The 16,092-nt window shown below is 34.7% G+C and overlaps 2 protein-coding genes across 2 annotated transcripts in view; one reads left to right on the top strand and one right to left on the bottom strand.

Annotated features, from left to right (window-relative positions):
• The first annotated feature begins 396 nt into the window (after window positions 1–396).
• On the top strand, window positions 397–7,126 carry LOC148952121 (uncharacterized). The gene is made up of 3 exons (XM_089088851.1): window positions 397–1,100; window positions 1,938–2,129; window positions 6,824–7,126. The coding sequence occupies exons 1-3, from the start codon at window positions 508–510 to the stop codon at window positions 6,993–6,995; spliced, it is 957 nt and encodes a 318-aa protein (XP_088944977.1). The 5' UTR covers window positions 397–507; the 3' UTR covers window positions 6,996–7,126.
• A 3,193-nt stretch (window positions 7,127–10,319) lies between these two features.
• Window positions 10,320–16,092, bottom strand: part of LOC148952120 (uncharacterized) — a 97,040-nt gene continuing 91,267 nt past the window's right edge. The window contains exon 9 of the mRNA XM_089089564.1: window positions 10,320–14,744. Coding sequence (XP_088945690.1) covers window positions 13,517–14,744 — 1,228 coding nt within the window. The 3' untranslated portion in view covers window positions 10,320–13,516. The remainder of the gene's footprint in view (window positions 14,745–16,092) is intronic.

Genomic DNA, 16,092 nt, shown 5'->3' with positions numbered 1-16,092 from the left:
ATTTGTATGAAATGTCGTGAGCACATAACTTTGTGTTCCTGAATGCTGTTTAGCTTTGGAAAATATTTTACAAAGACTCTTCTGCTATTTATGGTTTTTGCCAAAAATTATGTCCTTTTTCTTTGATTTTGCTATTTTCAGAACTTTTATTATTACAAAGCTTCCTCATTACAATCCAAGCCATTCTAGCCCCATCTATACAACCACCTAAAGTTCGACCGAAACTAATTATTTCACCTGGAAATTTGTTTTCCCAGTTTGGGGATATATTTTCCGCTCGATAGAGGCTTTACCATATTTTTATAGCATCTTTTTGCTCGTAAAACTATTATTCGAAGGTTTAAGCATAATTCAGAATCTTTTTCTCAAAAAAAGTAACTGATTTTCTTTATTTTCAGACCTCCTGCACGTCCAAAGCTTCCTGTTCAAGCTTCAACACCTGTTCAAGCACCACCTAATGAAGCTGTTATCATAGCAGGCTTAGATCTCAGAAAATTTAACGAAACAATGCTCTCAATTGGTCAACCAGCATTTTCCCAACCTTGGCCAACTAATACAATCCGGACATTTTCAAACCTGAGTTTGCCAACAGCTATACCTCAGGTGGCTACAAATAAACAACCCGTGATAACCACAAACAAGATTTCCCAGCAGAGGCCGAACACAAACGAAGAATTTAGAATACCGTCAAGTACTGGGTACAGTCCAGTTCAAACTACGCCTCTACAGTATAGCCCTCAGGAAACTGTTCCTGAGCAGAGGCTGAACATGAACGAGGAATTTAGAATACCGTCAAGTACTGGGTTCAGACCAGTTCAAACTACGCCTCTACAGTATAGCCCTCAGGAAACTGTTCCTCAGCATCATGGACAACAGCAAACTGCTTTCCAAGAATATGGAGAGCGCCAAACTGTTTCTCAGCGACATGGACTGCAGCAAGATGTCTCCCAACCACAAGGACATCAGCAAACGATCTCCCAGAAACATACACAGCAGAAAACTACATCCCAGCATCAAGGATCACAACAAACCTATTTCCAGAAAAAGCCAGAGATATATTCTTATACAGCTTTTACGCCACAAGTACCTTGGTGGGAAAAGTAAGCTGGAGTTTTTTTCGTTTTGATTTAGTTTTCTCGCACTCTCTCTCCCTATCTCTTTATCTCTCTCTCCCTCCCTCTCTCCCCTCTCTCTCTTCTCCTCTTCATTAATGAGAAACAGAGCATAAGTCATTTATAAAATCGTCTAAAAATTACTGAATTTTACTGTGTTATTCGAAAGTTAATTGCTCAATATTCCATAGAAATTAGAATGCTAAGTGGTACAAAGCTTTCATTCCTAAAATGGAAATAACATCTATCTTAATTGGTACATGATGATAAAAGTCACAGAACATTTAAAAAAATCTGGTTCAGCCATTTCTCAGTATATTTTTACAAATTTAAATAAGTGAAAAAAGAATTTGCGAAAGAGTCTGAAAGTTCTTTCTACCTAAGGACCATTCAGGAATTTTCGGTAATTAAAACCAGCCCTGGCTGTTCACATAAAGTATTTTAGAATTATTAATGGAATTGATTCAATTAAAAATCTGACTAAAAATATAAACTAAATAAAAAACCTACACAGAGACCCCAGCCATGACACATAAAAAGGTTCTTTCTACAAAAACGGGTTTTTAGTGATTGCTTTTAAAGTTACGAGATTGCTTGGAAAATGATAACAAATTTAATTTTTAGCAATCGTATGAGCAAATCGTAAAAGTATGATTGGGAAGCATAACAATATCGCAGATACTTGACTACTGCAAACGGTGTATCCAGCTCGAAATCGAACCTAACCACAATTTCTTAATTTCGACGGGGATGAGTAGTGCTATAGTTCATAATCAATAATAATAGTGTTATATAGATAAGTCAATAAAATTGTATTCTTTGTAGATATGCACGGCAAAATGCTGTTGTCCATCGCACAGCTCGACAAGTAAATGAAGAGAATGCCTTGTGTCCAACAACATTTCAGTTTGCATCTCCAAAAGCTGCAGTTAATACAAAAGGGAATTGGATGTTTGTAGTGAATGTGAAAGGAGGAAACAATGAACTCACTCAGCTTGTTAAAACAGAACGATGCGCGTAAGATTCACCCTTTTAAAATTTACTTTCCAAGTCATATTTATTTTAAATTGAGCAGACTCAATCTGAAAGGCGATTAGTAACTTCGATAATTTTTAACTAGGAATAATACATAGCCATCATGCAGGTGCTGGAAAAACAATAACAATTTTAAAACAAATCACAATCTAAAACTTACCATAACAAGTCACATGTTATCAAGCCAAACAATTACAGGCTGGATAACAAGTCACTGAATAGTACACAAGAGTAGTTTAAATTAACAATGAAAAAAACAATTAGACGAGAATTGATATATATATATATATATATATATATATATATATATATATATATATATATATATATATATATATATATATATATATATATATATATATATATATATATATATATATATATATATATATATATATATATATATATATATATATATATATATATATATATATATATATATATATATATATATATATATATATATATATATATATATATATATATATATATATATATATATATATATATATACATACATATTTGAACAACTATTCAGATCCTGTTAAGTGAATTGAGAAAAATAACGGATGAAGAATGGAAAGAAATAACCTTTTCGTAACTTTTAGTTACTTTTTATTGAACCTGGAATGCAGCCCCTGTCATAACTTTCGAAGAAAACAATTTGTTCCTTTATTTTGGTTTAAGTCAAATTGTATTTGACTGTAGGTTTTGAAATACAATCTCAATGATTTGACTAGAATTTTAATCCGTAGGACCTCTTAGGATTTCTTTTTTTTTTTAATTTAAGGCACATTTTTTTTTTAATTGAATATTTTCCAAATAGTTTAAAGCATTACAAATCCGGATTTAGCACTTTAGAGAGGCAAAACAATTTCTTTGGTCTCATTTGTGATTTAGATTTATTTCTGGAGGTTTATTTTTTAAACAGTAAATTTTATCAAAATTCGTCAAAAGCCCCTTTGAAAAGGGAGGCTGTAGAGGCAGATTATAAAATCTTTCAAGGGCATAATTTAGGCTCTAGAGTCGATAGCCATTTTCAAAGTTTCAATCATCTATTTCAACTATCCAAAATAGCAAAAAGGTTCTCATCCAGAATCTCATGCAGAAATCACGTAAAAAAGAAAAGAAATGTACCATATAATCCACTATTTAATGCTCTTTTTTAAATATAATGATTATTGCCATTACAATTGTGTCCCAGCAACCCCGATTGCTCCAACATAGCCCTTGGCTATATACAAAGGTTTCCTGATTTTGTTGGCTTGCATTTTCTTTTTTTTTCACTCATCTTTTGTCAATAGGTGTATCATAATCCAAAAAAATAATCATTAAACTTTTGCATTTAACCTTGGACTTTATTTCGTTATATGGTGGGGGTGGGGGACTGGGATGCAATTTTGATAGCAGAGGCTATTGTATTTCGAAAGAGCATCGAATTTGGAATCAAATGGTATATTTATTTTATTTCTATCTGATTCCTGTTTTACAACATAAACTTAATGTTTAAATGTATCCCAGTTCCCTTCTCTATAATGCCTGAGAGCAACCCTAGGTTATATACAAAAGTTGCTGGATAATTTGCATTATTTTCATCCTTATTTATCATCAACAAATGGTCCATAATGTTAGTTTGACAAAAAGTTGTTATGGTAGCAAATATTATATTTGGAAAGTTTCACTTTGTTGCTATCACTGAATGTCCAACTCCTGATAAGTACTTTTTCATCAGTTCTTAGAACCTAATTTTTCTTTAAAAAAGAAAGGTGATTTGAATAATTGATTTGAATAATTCTTTGGTAACAAATCACCTTGGAGATAGGGTCAAATGCCTAGGCCACGTTTTACAAAATGAAAACTGATTGATTGCCAAATATCATGCTTTTTCACCATTCCTCCAGGGTCAAACAGAAAGTAGGTCGTCCCCGGATGGGGTTCGAAGAGGTCATAAGGAAGGATACAAAGAAAACTAGAAGTTCAAGAAAGGGGATAAGGAGTAGGGCTTTGAAGAAATTAGAGTGGAAGGAGCGTGTGCAGCTGTCTTAGCCTCAGCCGCCTTGGTGCTACACAAGTCATCCTCTGCGGAGGGAGGGATAGGTGGTCTCTAAGCTCATGTCCTTCGGACACCCAGAACGGTTAGATTCTAATAAACTTTGTAATTATATTTTTTGGGGGGCCTGGAACCAATGCCGCCTTTGTCAAGAAGAGGAATTGGAGGATCTAGCTGAAGGTTCATACAATTCTTCCAAATTTGTTTGGAAGTAAGGGCTAAGATATTAGTTATGCTCCGTGGGATCAGGATCAAATCCAACCTTTAAAGGGGATTTGCTGTCAAATCTTGTCATAACTACTTCTACCGGGTTTGTCAGATCTCCAACACTTTTGGTGGAAATTAAGTGAAAGTGTACTAGTTGTTCTTTTTAAGTGTATGAATCGTATGCGGCCTATGTGGGGGAAGGGCTCATAAATCTTTGTCATACGGATATTTACCGGAAGGGGATCTTGGATCTCAACCAGGATTACCAAAAAGTAACTGCTAATGTAGGGGTCATGCTTATTGGCTATCAAAGCCCAGCTCTTTTTGAAGCCAGGGACCGATACTTCTGTGGGGAGGAGGAAAGGCAAACTGATCCCTTGCTCTCAAGACACTTTTTAGAAAGGGTCGTCTGTTATTAACAATACTAAGTGGGGGGAAAAGAGCTAGTATTATAGCTCTGGCTTTTGGGAGCCCTCCCTCTCTTGATCTCTGTGGGGGAAGGGTAGGATAAACGGGTTCATAAATTCGTGTATTCACCACATCTGCTAGACAAGGACATTGGATCTCATCCATACTTGGCGGAAAGTAAGAGGAAGTGTTCTAGTTGTGCAATTTCATGTATGGATGTAATCTGTTGTGGGGAGAAGGTCCCTATATTCTTGTCATCCAGGGTATCAAAAGCTCTTTTTTTATCAGCCTAATTACTAGGCTGATAATCAAAATTTATTCACCGAAGCCAGGTCAATAACTTTAATTATGTGTCAGGTTTCTGTGCTCGCTTGGACTTTTGTTCTTGTTATGTGTTAATAAAAAGTAACTACGGAACCTCAGTTAAACTTGGTAAGGATTAACAGTATGTGATTTTGTTGCCCCGTTACAAAACTAGGATCCAATCTAATGTACTGCCTTACTTGCAGTGCTCCCAAACTAATATTTCATTTGAGCTTTGCACCGAAGATTTGCGTCTATTCTAATATAGACGCCATTCTGATTGCAAATATTCCACAACTATATTGCAAACACTTCGATGTTTTCCCATGCAAAGTCTGCGCCAAATTGTTGTGGTCAAGACAGAAGAGACGGGAATGTAACATTATAAAAGTAATCATAATCTCATTATATCCAATGCCAAAAAATGGACTTCAAGATCACGCCCAAGCTATTTGACCACACGCCATTTATAACCAAACTAGAAATAATAGGCTAAATGACTACAGTTGGGTGGTTTTAAAAAATCAATGACAGTGTTTCCAATTCTAATAATTACTTGTTTTGTATTTTGTTTTTCAATGAAAATCAATAATTAGTCGTTTGTATTTTGTGCATCCGCCGCTAGAAAAATAGTAACAAACTTTTTTGTTTTATAATAAACAATTCTTTCCTCAACCCTATCGTCAGTTTGGAAACGGAATAAAACAAACTAAAAGTACAGATTAAGAACGCTGGTGTCTGATTGTTCCTCTTAAAATAGATTTGTCAATTTTTTAAACATCTCACACTCACAAATTTTGGATAATCATGAAAATATTATTTAGAATAAAAAAAAACTTACTTTAAAACATTTAAAAGTAAGTCCTTCTTGCGACAGTCTCCGGAATGGCGTAAGCGACTAGGTCATTCACTCAAAAATTGATGAAACGCAGTCAAAAACAACCTTAGGAACTCTCAGAAATATAACACACAAATGGACAGCTACAGATCCCGTTTTGCCGAGGCCCTGGCACACAATCTCAACAACTGGGATCTTTGTTCCAAAGCTTTCTCGGCATAAGGGGAGGGCAACTGTTTATGGTCCTGCAACAAGTAAAGCGAACGAAGAAAACGGTATTTTCGAAGTGGCTTTCATGTGTCCTCCCTTATCATTCCTTCCTTCATTTTTGTACCATTAAAAATGTTGATTAGCAGCAACATCTTGCTCTCTTTTTAAAGCGCTCATTAAATTTTCTAAAAAGCAGATTTTGGCAATTTTCGATTGCTGAAACATAGTTTTAACATGCAATTTAAGAATGTTCCCTTTTTCAGACATCATGACATCATGGATATAAAACTTGAGTATTTCCAAATTATTAGAGTTCAAAAGTCGCAAGCTCTTTTTTTATCGTTTTGCAGCCCGCTTTGCTGCACATAGAGAATGGATTTCTGACTTAATCCACCTTAGAACCAAATTTGGACCAAACAAAATTGTATTAGGAACAACCCAGTAAAACATGAAAAATATGTCAATGAATTTGTAACTATTCGACCACGTCCCTGTTTTAGTCCTAAGACTTTGGCTGTGTACACATATACTATGAAATATGAGCTTTCATTGTGGTTTTGATTTACTTATTTTTACATAACATTTTACTGTCTCCTAATTAAGATCCCAAACTAAGTGTATTTAAGCGTGAATTGTATATATAAATTTTCATCATTTTAGGACCAATCAGTGCCGTGGATTGTGTACAATACCCCTTGGTTTCACTGCTAATTGTCAACAGCAATTTGTTCAGAAGCGATTGGTCGCCCTGAATGCCAATGGAGATAGCTTATACCACGACATTTTTTGGTTTCCTCATTGCTGTATTTGCCAAATTCGTCAAGCCGGTTAATAATACACATTTTGTCTAGTTTTTTGTTGTTGTAGTGTTGAAAGATAGTGTTATACAAATCTGTGTATTTTATTTTTGTGAGATATTTGTAATTTATATTTGATTTTTATATAATAAACCTCAAATACTAGAGAAAACGGTTATAACAACTCAGATGAATCGGATTTTAATATGCTACAGGCTAACAGAGACAGCTGTAGCATGGAGTGTAGCAATCCTGTAGCATAGGGAGGAGAGGGTTAACCCCTTTTCATCCTACAGAATTATCTCAGAGGGGGGGGAGGTCCAGATTTTTTTTGGGGGGGGGGGAGGAAACCTGCACAGGGTCTTAAGCATGTGCTCTCCTACCCCAAAATCTCGATATAATTATGATTTCTCCATGGTCTCCGACGTTTTAATAAAAGTTGCTGTTTTTGTTTCTTTTTTTTATGCTGTGCCTTTTTCCTATTCCGAAAAAAAAGTCCTGCATGCACTCCTGACCTGGGCTAATAAAATTTTAGGGGTCCTTTAGACAGAGCAGTATTGTCAAAATGTTGAAGTAAATCTATAAAGGCCCCAAATCGGGCCCCTTATCCTTAATAATGGATCTTAAACAGGAGGTTAAAACTGCGTCAACTTTTCATTTTTTGTATTTTCAAATCATTGGGTTTCCTTATTAATAATAATTTTTTTTTAATATATAAATATGCATTGCAAATTTTTTGAAATGGCTCGGAAAAAGGAGTTTCACACAAAAAAACTATATTCCTAAAACTCCACAAACACACAAAGATCCTCTAGTTCGGGGGCCCCAAAGCTGCAGTCTATACTGGTCTATTGGGTGATACGACCTTGCTGTCAATCTACATAACACAGATATAATGAACAAAGAATATTTGCGGGTTTTGGCCTGACTTGATATTGAAGGTGGAATATTAGAACTTGAAATATGTATTCACGTGGTTTAAACCTTATATCCAAGCAATTGAGCCTGATTTGAAACCAAACTTTTATGTTTTCTGAGGATATATTTCTAGTTCAAAATAGAACACAAAAACAAAGTCATCTTTTCTAATTTTACAGGATTCATAGTTTCCAAATTCCTAATTGATTCTGACCAGATTTGATTTCTTCATGCTCCTAGAGTTAACTATTAGAAAAGGAAGCTCTTTATATGGACCCAGACCCACTAATAATACAAAAGGTCAACCCTTTCCAGCCAAGATTCCAGTCTGATATGGTGTTTAGTGCAGCATATCCAAATCGAAACAGCTACCCCCCCCCCCCCCAGTTTTCTTACATCTGAAGTTAAATTCGTTTTATTCATATTTTTACACTTGAATAAGGAACTTAATTGATTAAAAAATTGTTGCGATTGTAATTTTTGCGTACCTTGCTCCCCCCCCCCCCGTTTACAAGGCCTAAAACCGTTACTGGTTCAGATTTTAGTTAATACAATTTCCGAAAGTATATCAAGTTGACAGGAAATTCTAAATTCTGGACGGCACTACTTTTCGTCGTAGCAAGTACAGTTGTTCAAAAACCGCAAGGTTTTTTTAACAGGATATAATATTTTACCAAGAGTAAACCAATTTTAACTAGAGCTGCAAGTACCAAGTACAAGAGTCCGTTTCAGATTTTCCACAGCCATTAGCGAAAAATAAGTTGTACATACCAAGTTTAAACGCATGCAAAACGTGACAAAAACTTTGGTTAAGTCCAAGACTCGAATGTCCAAATCTATCAGACATTATTAAAAAAAAACTAAGCATCTACAGCTTTATAAGATTCGGTGAAACAGAACTGTACGATTGGTAAAACTTAAAGAATATAGAGCTATAACTCACCAGTTTTAAAAGAAAGTGTCCTATTGAACTTGTAGACATAGCATTATAATGTCTTTATTTTCTCAAAATGGCTATTCCTGGTCAATGTTGTCGAAAGCAGTTTAAAAATTTATTGAATGCAATAAAGTAACAAAATGAGTGAAAAGCAAAGTTTTAGATATACTAAAAAATCTAGAGATTCGAATTCTTGGCAATCGACTAAAAAATACAAAAGCAGAAAATGAGCAAATAATCCGTGAGCATGTCTTAGCCACTCTTTTTATAAAAAAAAATGCACAATTTGTGAAAATATTTTAAAGTTTGTACTGGTCCAAATCCAGTTCCCCCCAATAGTAAGCCAAATATCCCCCAAATAACTTTCTTCGTTCCAAAAATCACAAGAGAAAAATCGCATCAGAAAATACGAAATTCCAGGGAAACACAATCTCACGAATGGAGCAGTATAATAGAAAAGAGGGACTAAATAATCACTTATTGCTGCATTTATACACACATCGAAGAAGAAAAACAATATAAAAGTTGAGATCTCTAAACGCTACAACACAAGACTAGTTCAAATCAAAGAGAGGAAAGTTACATTTCAGCAGCATTACGCAAAAATCATCTGAATCACTTTTTTTTTCTTTTTAATATAGTAAAATCAGTCCATGTAAATATTTGTGTGTATTGTTTCAGGGAAGATTAATTGGCATAGTCCCTTTCCTCTTTTTCCAAAAATATGATTGAAGCCATTTTTGAACAAAGGGGACATAACTGTTACTTTCAGTAGCAAAAATACAATCGGCAAATTGCATTTAATATTTCTTATTGAAATTCAGATTTACCACTTGTTTCTTGACACAAAAATCCTTCTAAATGAAAAATGTGACTTAAAATGGTTTTTGCTTAGTACTACTGATTGCTGCCCTTCATACGTTTAATGTCAACTTGATAGAGTATCATTCTAGTGCATGATGAGTCATCACACCATACAAAACAAATTAGGCTTACTCTTGGCAAATTTCAGGTGCCAAACATAGGCCGAAGCTTCTTTAAAAATGTCAAATTATACCTCAACGGAGAAAAAACATACCTACAATGAGCGAAAACAAAAAAAAAATCCCTTCAACAGTGTTAAGAAATATGGTATAGAATAAACTTTCGATTTCTGACCTATTCAAAAAAGACTAACTATATGAAATATTAGAAATGAGTAAATAACCTTTCTTTTAAGCTCCCAACTTATTTTGCATCAAAAATAAAACTGCTGAGCGACCTTCCATATCTTATCTGAACGTTTTTCAAAAGCGACCAATTTCAACCAAACTGAACCAGGAACGCACACGACTCCTTGTCTTTGCATTGTTTAGTAGACTACATATATATAAATAAATATATATATATATATATATATATATATATATATATATATATATATATATTCTATATACATATGCATATATATATATATATATATATATATATATATATATATATATATATATATATATATATATATATATATATATATATATATATATATATATATATTGGCGATACATCAATGTTTTGCATATTTGCGGTTGTGAGCCCCGTGCACCACCATCAGCGGAACAGAACTCCAACTGGCATCATTTAGTAATTGTCTAGCTACAAAAAAAAATGTACGACTAAGGATGGAAGCTCTTTCCCTTATCAGAAATAAAATGCTAAAATTATAAGATAAAAACAAATTTTTAACAAAAATAGATGTTCATCCACTTATATTAGCACCTTATGTAGCTTCCATTCTAACATTGTCATGACCACTGTGGAGAAGTGAGGGCTAATATGATGATAAAAGAATGCCAAGTGGTTCAAAACTATGGTCTTGCAGTCTTGCAGTGGGAATGAAATGCTCCTAGGAGTCACTGCTCCTGGGTGAATTTATAAATCAGTAATCAACATGCTTTTCACTTAATATTAACCACCAAATATCAATCTAAATAATGATTATTGCAACAATACATTATTAAAAGCAAGAGTCTAATTTTAGTAGCTAACATTTTAGAGGCCGGAATTAAGAGCCGTAGCTTTGAGAATTAGAGTCAAGAGGATTCTTCTAGCAATTGTAAATTTAAGAATCAGCATTACCAGTCTGCTACTCCAAAGTCCTGCTCATCACGACAGATTGACAGGGCTTGATTTAAAGCTTTGACGCTTCTAAGCCCATGCGGTTTTGCCGCTCCGTTTTTGCAATATTTTCGGGGAAATCCCAGAAAATTCAGAGATAGCCGAAGCGATGAACAGAACGCAAATGATGAGACAAAAGTAATGAAAGAGGGAGGTGATACCGAACTCTCAGCTACCATTCTTGTGAGACATCTGACAGTTTAGAACTGGCCAAGGAAATCCTATGTTGTTTAAAATCACTTTCCCGTGAATAGGCAGCGGGGCAGCAGAGTGCACATGACCCTTTGACGATAAATCATATCAGTCCAGTTATTGTTAAGAAAAAAATCACTCAGTGATAATTTATTACGCCCCCTGGCATTGTGCGCCTAAGCCTGGGCCTAGTGAGCGTATTGGAAAATCGAGGCCTGCAAATTGATTTATGTTTTACTAATTTTTAAGTATTATACTGTACTTAATAATTGCTAACTAAAAAATACACCGACGAATAGTGTTAATTTTGAAGAAACATCTGCGACATGTCAACAAAAAGTCGAAACTCCAATCTACTTAATAATGCTAAAAAGTTGAAAAAGACTTTCAACATGAATGAAAGGAAATTCTAATCCTTTTAGAGAAGGAATAAAAATAAAAGACACTTGTGTACAACCTACACACAACTAGTATATCATCAAAGGAAACAAAACAACATCCTACAATTAAAAACAGAACTTTTAAATCAACGATAGGCAACGTCCAAGTATCTATACATAAGAATTAAAAAAAGATTATTATCCTATTATAACAAGATACATTTATGTACCCTATTTTTAAATATACTTATTTTAATCGTCACTATAAACAGCAGCATGGTAAAAGAAACATCACAATAAAATGTAGTTACATGGTTGTCATGTGCAAGACCAAAGGATGACCCATTTGCACTGTCATGACTTTACAACAGAACGAGGTTTACGAAAATAAGGAAGACAAACTCGGATAGAGTTCTTCCGTAATTTAATATTACAAAAAATGAAGTGTGTAGGAAAATATTGTGGCTTCATTTGGGCACATTTGGGTATATACAATTAGTTATGAAAGTCTTCGAATAGGAGGTGTTGAAACATTTTTGTCGGAATACCTTATAAAGAAATTGAGCCTCTGGAAATGGACCTGCAGTAGCTTAAATCCGCAAAGGAGACCCCAGTACCCTCATCCACTAATCTGATGCCTAAAGTGTCAAAAACCACGTTCGTTTGGGAGCAAGAATATGACCTTATTGTACAGGGAAAAAAAATAATCAAATATTCCCTTTGTGCCCCTTTAGTTTTTATATTATTATTAAGCAATTTTTTAACACCTTAAAATTTTGAACATCGTTAAGCTTCAAATAATCTTCTACATAAAGACACTAGTTCGAAATAATCTGTAAAATATAAAGCAAATCTCTCTTTACTTTTTAAGTAGATGTGACATCATGACTCGGCAACTAGAAGGCTCTTCAAAATCAAAAGACCTCAACTTTAATTCTATTAGAAGTTGCCAGAGCCCATTTAATTGGGTTAGTTAAATGAGGACAGCTGTTAAGTGAAGAAGAATGAGTTACAAACTTGGAGGTTTAAATACCCTCGTAAACGTTCTTATGACTCACCCCCTCCCCTCACATTCAGCTTTTAAAATTTCCCAAAAACGTAATTAAGGAGTCGATGTCTTCTGACTTTTTGGCAATCGTCGTACACGTTAATGACATTATATTTATTTTTTGAACAACTAATATTGAGAAGCAGACAACAGAAAAGAACTCATAAGCAGTTTGATTTGAAGCACGTTTAAAATGAGTCGTTCAACGATATACAGTTATAGATATTTGGTACTCGTAACAACGTACAATGAAAAAACTTGGTAAAGCAAACAGGGTCGTATCCAGGATCTTTTTTTTGGGGGGGGGGTACAAAAGTAATTTTCGGAGGGGGTTACAAATAAACCTTTAAAAAATGCATTAAAATTTGTTTATATTCATTTTTGTTGCGTTTAAACATTTCGTGGGGGGGTCAAACCCCCTCCCCCCCACCCTGGATACGGCCTTGAAAGCAAATCTAATAAAACAAAAGTATGAAAGAATGTGAAACTCAACTCATTTCTTAGTAACGCTTTGCGAAATGAAATACTAAACCAATGGAAAATTATTACACTCATTATGGCTAGTAGATATAAAAAAGCCATAGAAAAGGAAGTGGTCAAGTGCACACCTCGAATGTAAAGAAACGTCAACAAGAGAGAAAAGCAACTTTGTTAACCTTTTTCCTCTTGGACATGTATACAGACAATACGGCAACAAGTCCAGAAAAATTGCCATAAATTCATCATGCATCAAGAGGTAGACGATTCAAACACACTTTTGATATAAAAATAATTTCTCAAATTAAAAGAAATGTAACTTATGCCTTCTGATAATTATCTTTTCAAAGTCTGGAAAGGTTCTTAACTAATTATTAGGGAAGCGTCGCATACAAGGTGTGCACGCAAGTACCACGATAAAAATTGTTCTTTACTGAAAACACTAAACTAGCAAATGTTAGGAATTCCTAATTCAACAAGATTTGGAGTCAATTTTTGGAGTCTGTCGAAGGACGCAGCTTCTTTATTTTTTATTTTTTTCGCATATTCATGAAAACCATGATTAGGCAAATTGAGATTTTTGTGATGGAAAAAGACTAAACTTAAACGGGTTGGGTGCTTTCGATTCGGTTTTTTCAGTGCAGTTGTAGCGTGCAATTCATGTCGTGCACATTCGAACAAAACAGATCCATGGGTTAAAGCGATGGCAACACCGCCAACGGAAGGGTCTGTAAAGTTTTCCTTGCAATCAGTATGCACAACCTGAAGCTTACTTCCAGCCTTCGCTGACTGGCCAGGTTCTAAATCGCTAGAAGGCCTACTCAAATCAGGAAAATTCGAGGATGTTGAAGGAAGACCTGATACACCCCACGGCGGAGACAAATAAGGGCTTGATTCTGCTATAGGTTGCATGGATGAATGATAATTATGATCAATTTGGGGATATCTTCGGTCTAAGTTCGTATACTGAGGGTCTGGCTCTTTATATTTTTGACAATCTTTTTCTGGAGCCTGAGATATGTCTACTGATATTACACCCGCTTCCGTGCCATCAGACAAGGGGATGAGAGCTTCGTTTCTGGCATAGCTATGCTCAAAATAGGTACAATTTATATGGGAGCCTGTAGAAAATAATGGAACTGAGGTTGGAAGACCTTGCATAGACTCAGAAAATAACAAATGAGATCCAGAGTCCCAATATTGTTCTAATGGATATTCTGAAGGACGTTGAAAATTACACACATTCAAACTATTTGTAAAAATATTAGGTTCTAAATAGCTCTCACAGTAATTACTAGTGCTGTCAATACGAAAAATGTTTTCAGACTGAAGGTTATTGTTTGGCATCACATTCATATCGTTTCTGGTAAAATCGCCATTAGATCCAAAGGAGACATAATTTTTCGATTTTTTTGTAACTTTTTTGGTGGCAGATACCCTTGGTACACGACTGTTCTCAAACTGGGATGGAACAGGAGAATCCCATTGATCCAAGGATACAGCGAGTGGTTTGCCATTAAGAGGTGATGCCACTTTAGGGTGGCGTCTCTTTGTGCGTGGTTTACAAGTTGAAGAAATGTCTTTTTCTTGGATTTTGCTTTCAGGCGATGTTTTTGTGCGATTGTTCAATCCACAAGGAGCCACAGGCGGTTGAAGACTTATGTCACGCGGATAGCTAGAAGAGAAAACTATCTTAGTTTAGTAGTCCTTATGAGGAGTAGGTTGAAAACACTTAAATCTAGGTTGGATAAGAAGATTTTTCCAGTGAATAGGGCAGAAGGAGGTTAATACCGAAGGATGTTGGACCATATCCAGAGAAAAGATTTGCATTTCCGTGCAAGTGCTGTTTGAAGTTCTTCCCTGGTATTAGCAATGTGAAAGATTATCTTATGAAATTCAAAAGGATACAAAAGCAACATAAGATCAACAGTCAATACGTTGTGTTTACGAATCTGATTCTTCCCCTTCTTTTTATTTTTCTTATCCACTGCCTAGCGTTGCTCTTTATTTTTGGGGGAATTAAAGCAAGATTACGTTCTTTGTTCCGAAGTAGCGTATCAGTCTACCCTTCCGACGCTGAATTGGGATAAAAAAAGAGGACAAGGCGCCAATAAATAGAACAATTGCATTGGAGAAAAATGTATCGCTAATCTGCTAACTAGCAAGAATCAATGAGCCTGTTGATAGATTAAATAATAAAAAAAACAAGTTTTTTTTAACTGAAAGTAAGGAGCGACAATAAAACTTAAAACGAACGGAAATCATTCCGTATATGAAAGGGGCTGTCCCCTCCTCAATGCCCCCGCTCTTTACGCTAAAATTTGACTCTTTCTCACAACTCTACTTATTAAAACAATAAAAAACTATAGCGTAAAGAGCGGGGCGTTGAGGAATAATTTCTGTTCGTTTTAAGTTTTAATGTCGCTCCTTACTTTCACTTAAAAAAACTTCTTTTTTTTATTTAATTTCTGAACATTTTTTAATTAATGCAGGTTTTGATTTTGGCTCACCGTACATGAATAATTAAAACGAAATTTGCAGATTAATTTTACCTTTCTTTCCTAAATGGCTATCTCAAAATTTTGATCTAAAAATTTTGAGAAAAAAGGGATGTGGAAGGAGGTCTAGTTGCCCTTTATTTTTTTGGTTAATTAAAGAGGGCACTAGAACTTTTAATTTTATTCGCGAACATTTTTATTAGTAATAAATATACGTAACTTACGAATTGACTTACGTAACGAACTTCTACATTCGCATAATTTTATTACGTACATGAGGGGGTTCGCCCTTTCGTCAATACATCGCTCTTTACGCTAAAGTACGAATTTTGTTCCGATTCTTTAAGAATAAAAAAAAACAAGTTTTTTAACTTAAAACGTTAAAACTTAAAACGAACAGAAATTATTCCGTATATGAAAGGGGCGTTGAGCGATGCTCAACGCCTCGCTCTTTACGCTAAAGTTTTTATTGTTTAAAAAAATAAGAGTTGTGAGAAAGTCAAACTTTAGCGTAAAGAGCGAGGC

Source organism: Artemia sp. Qi Xiang Cuo, chromosome 5 (assembly GCF_049724085.1).
Source record: "Artemia sp. Qi Xiang Cuo chromosome 5, ASM4972408v1, whole genome shotgun sequence".
Classification (NCBI taxonomy): Eukaryota; Metazoa; Arthropoda; class Branchiopoda; order Anostraca; family Artemiidae; genus Artemia; species Artemia sp. Qi Xiang Cuo.
The sequence above is the reverse complement of the archived record's forward strand: the minus strand, read 5'-3'. Positions and strand labels throughout refer to the sequence as shown.

Excerpts from the sequence above, each read along its gene's own strand:
- LOC148952121 (XM_089088851.1), top strand. The coding sequence starts at position 508 with ATGCTCTCAATTGGTCAACCAGCATTTTCCCAACCTTGGCCAACTAAT. Across the intron at positions 1,101-1,937 it reads CAAGTACCTTGGTGGGAAAA|ATATGCACGGCAAAATGCTG; the intron begins GTAAGCTGGAGT and ends TATTCTTTGTAG. Across the intron at positions 2,130-6,823 it reads GTTAAAACAGAACGATGCGC|GACCAATCAGTGCCGTGGAT; the intron begins GTAAGATTCACC and ends TCATCATTTTAG.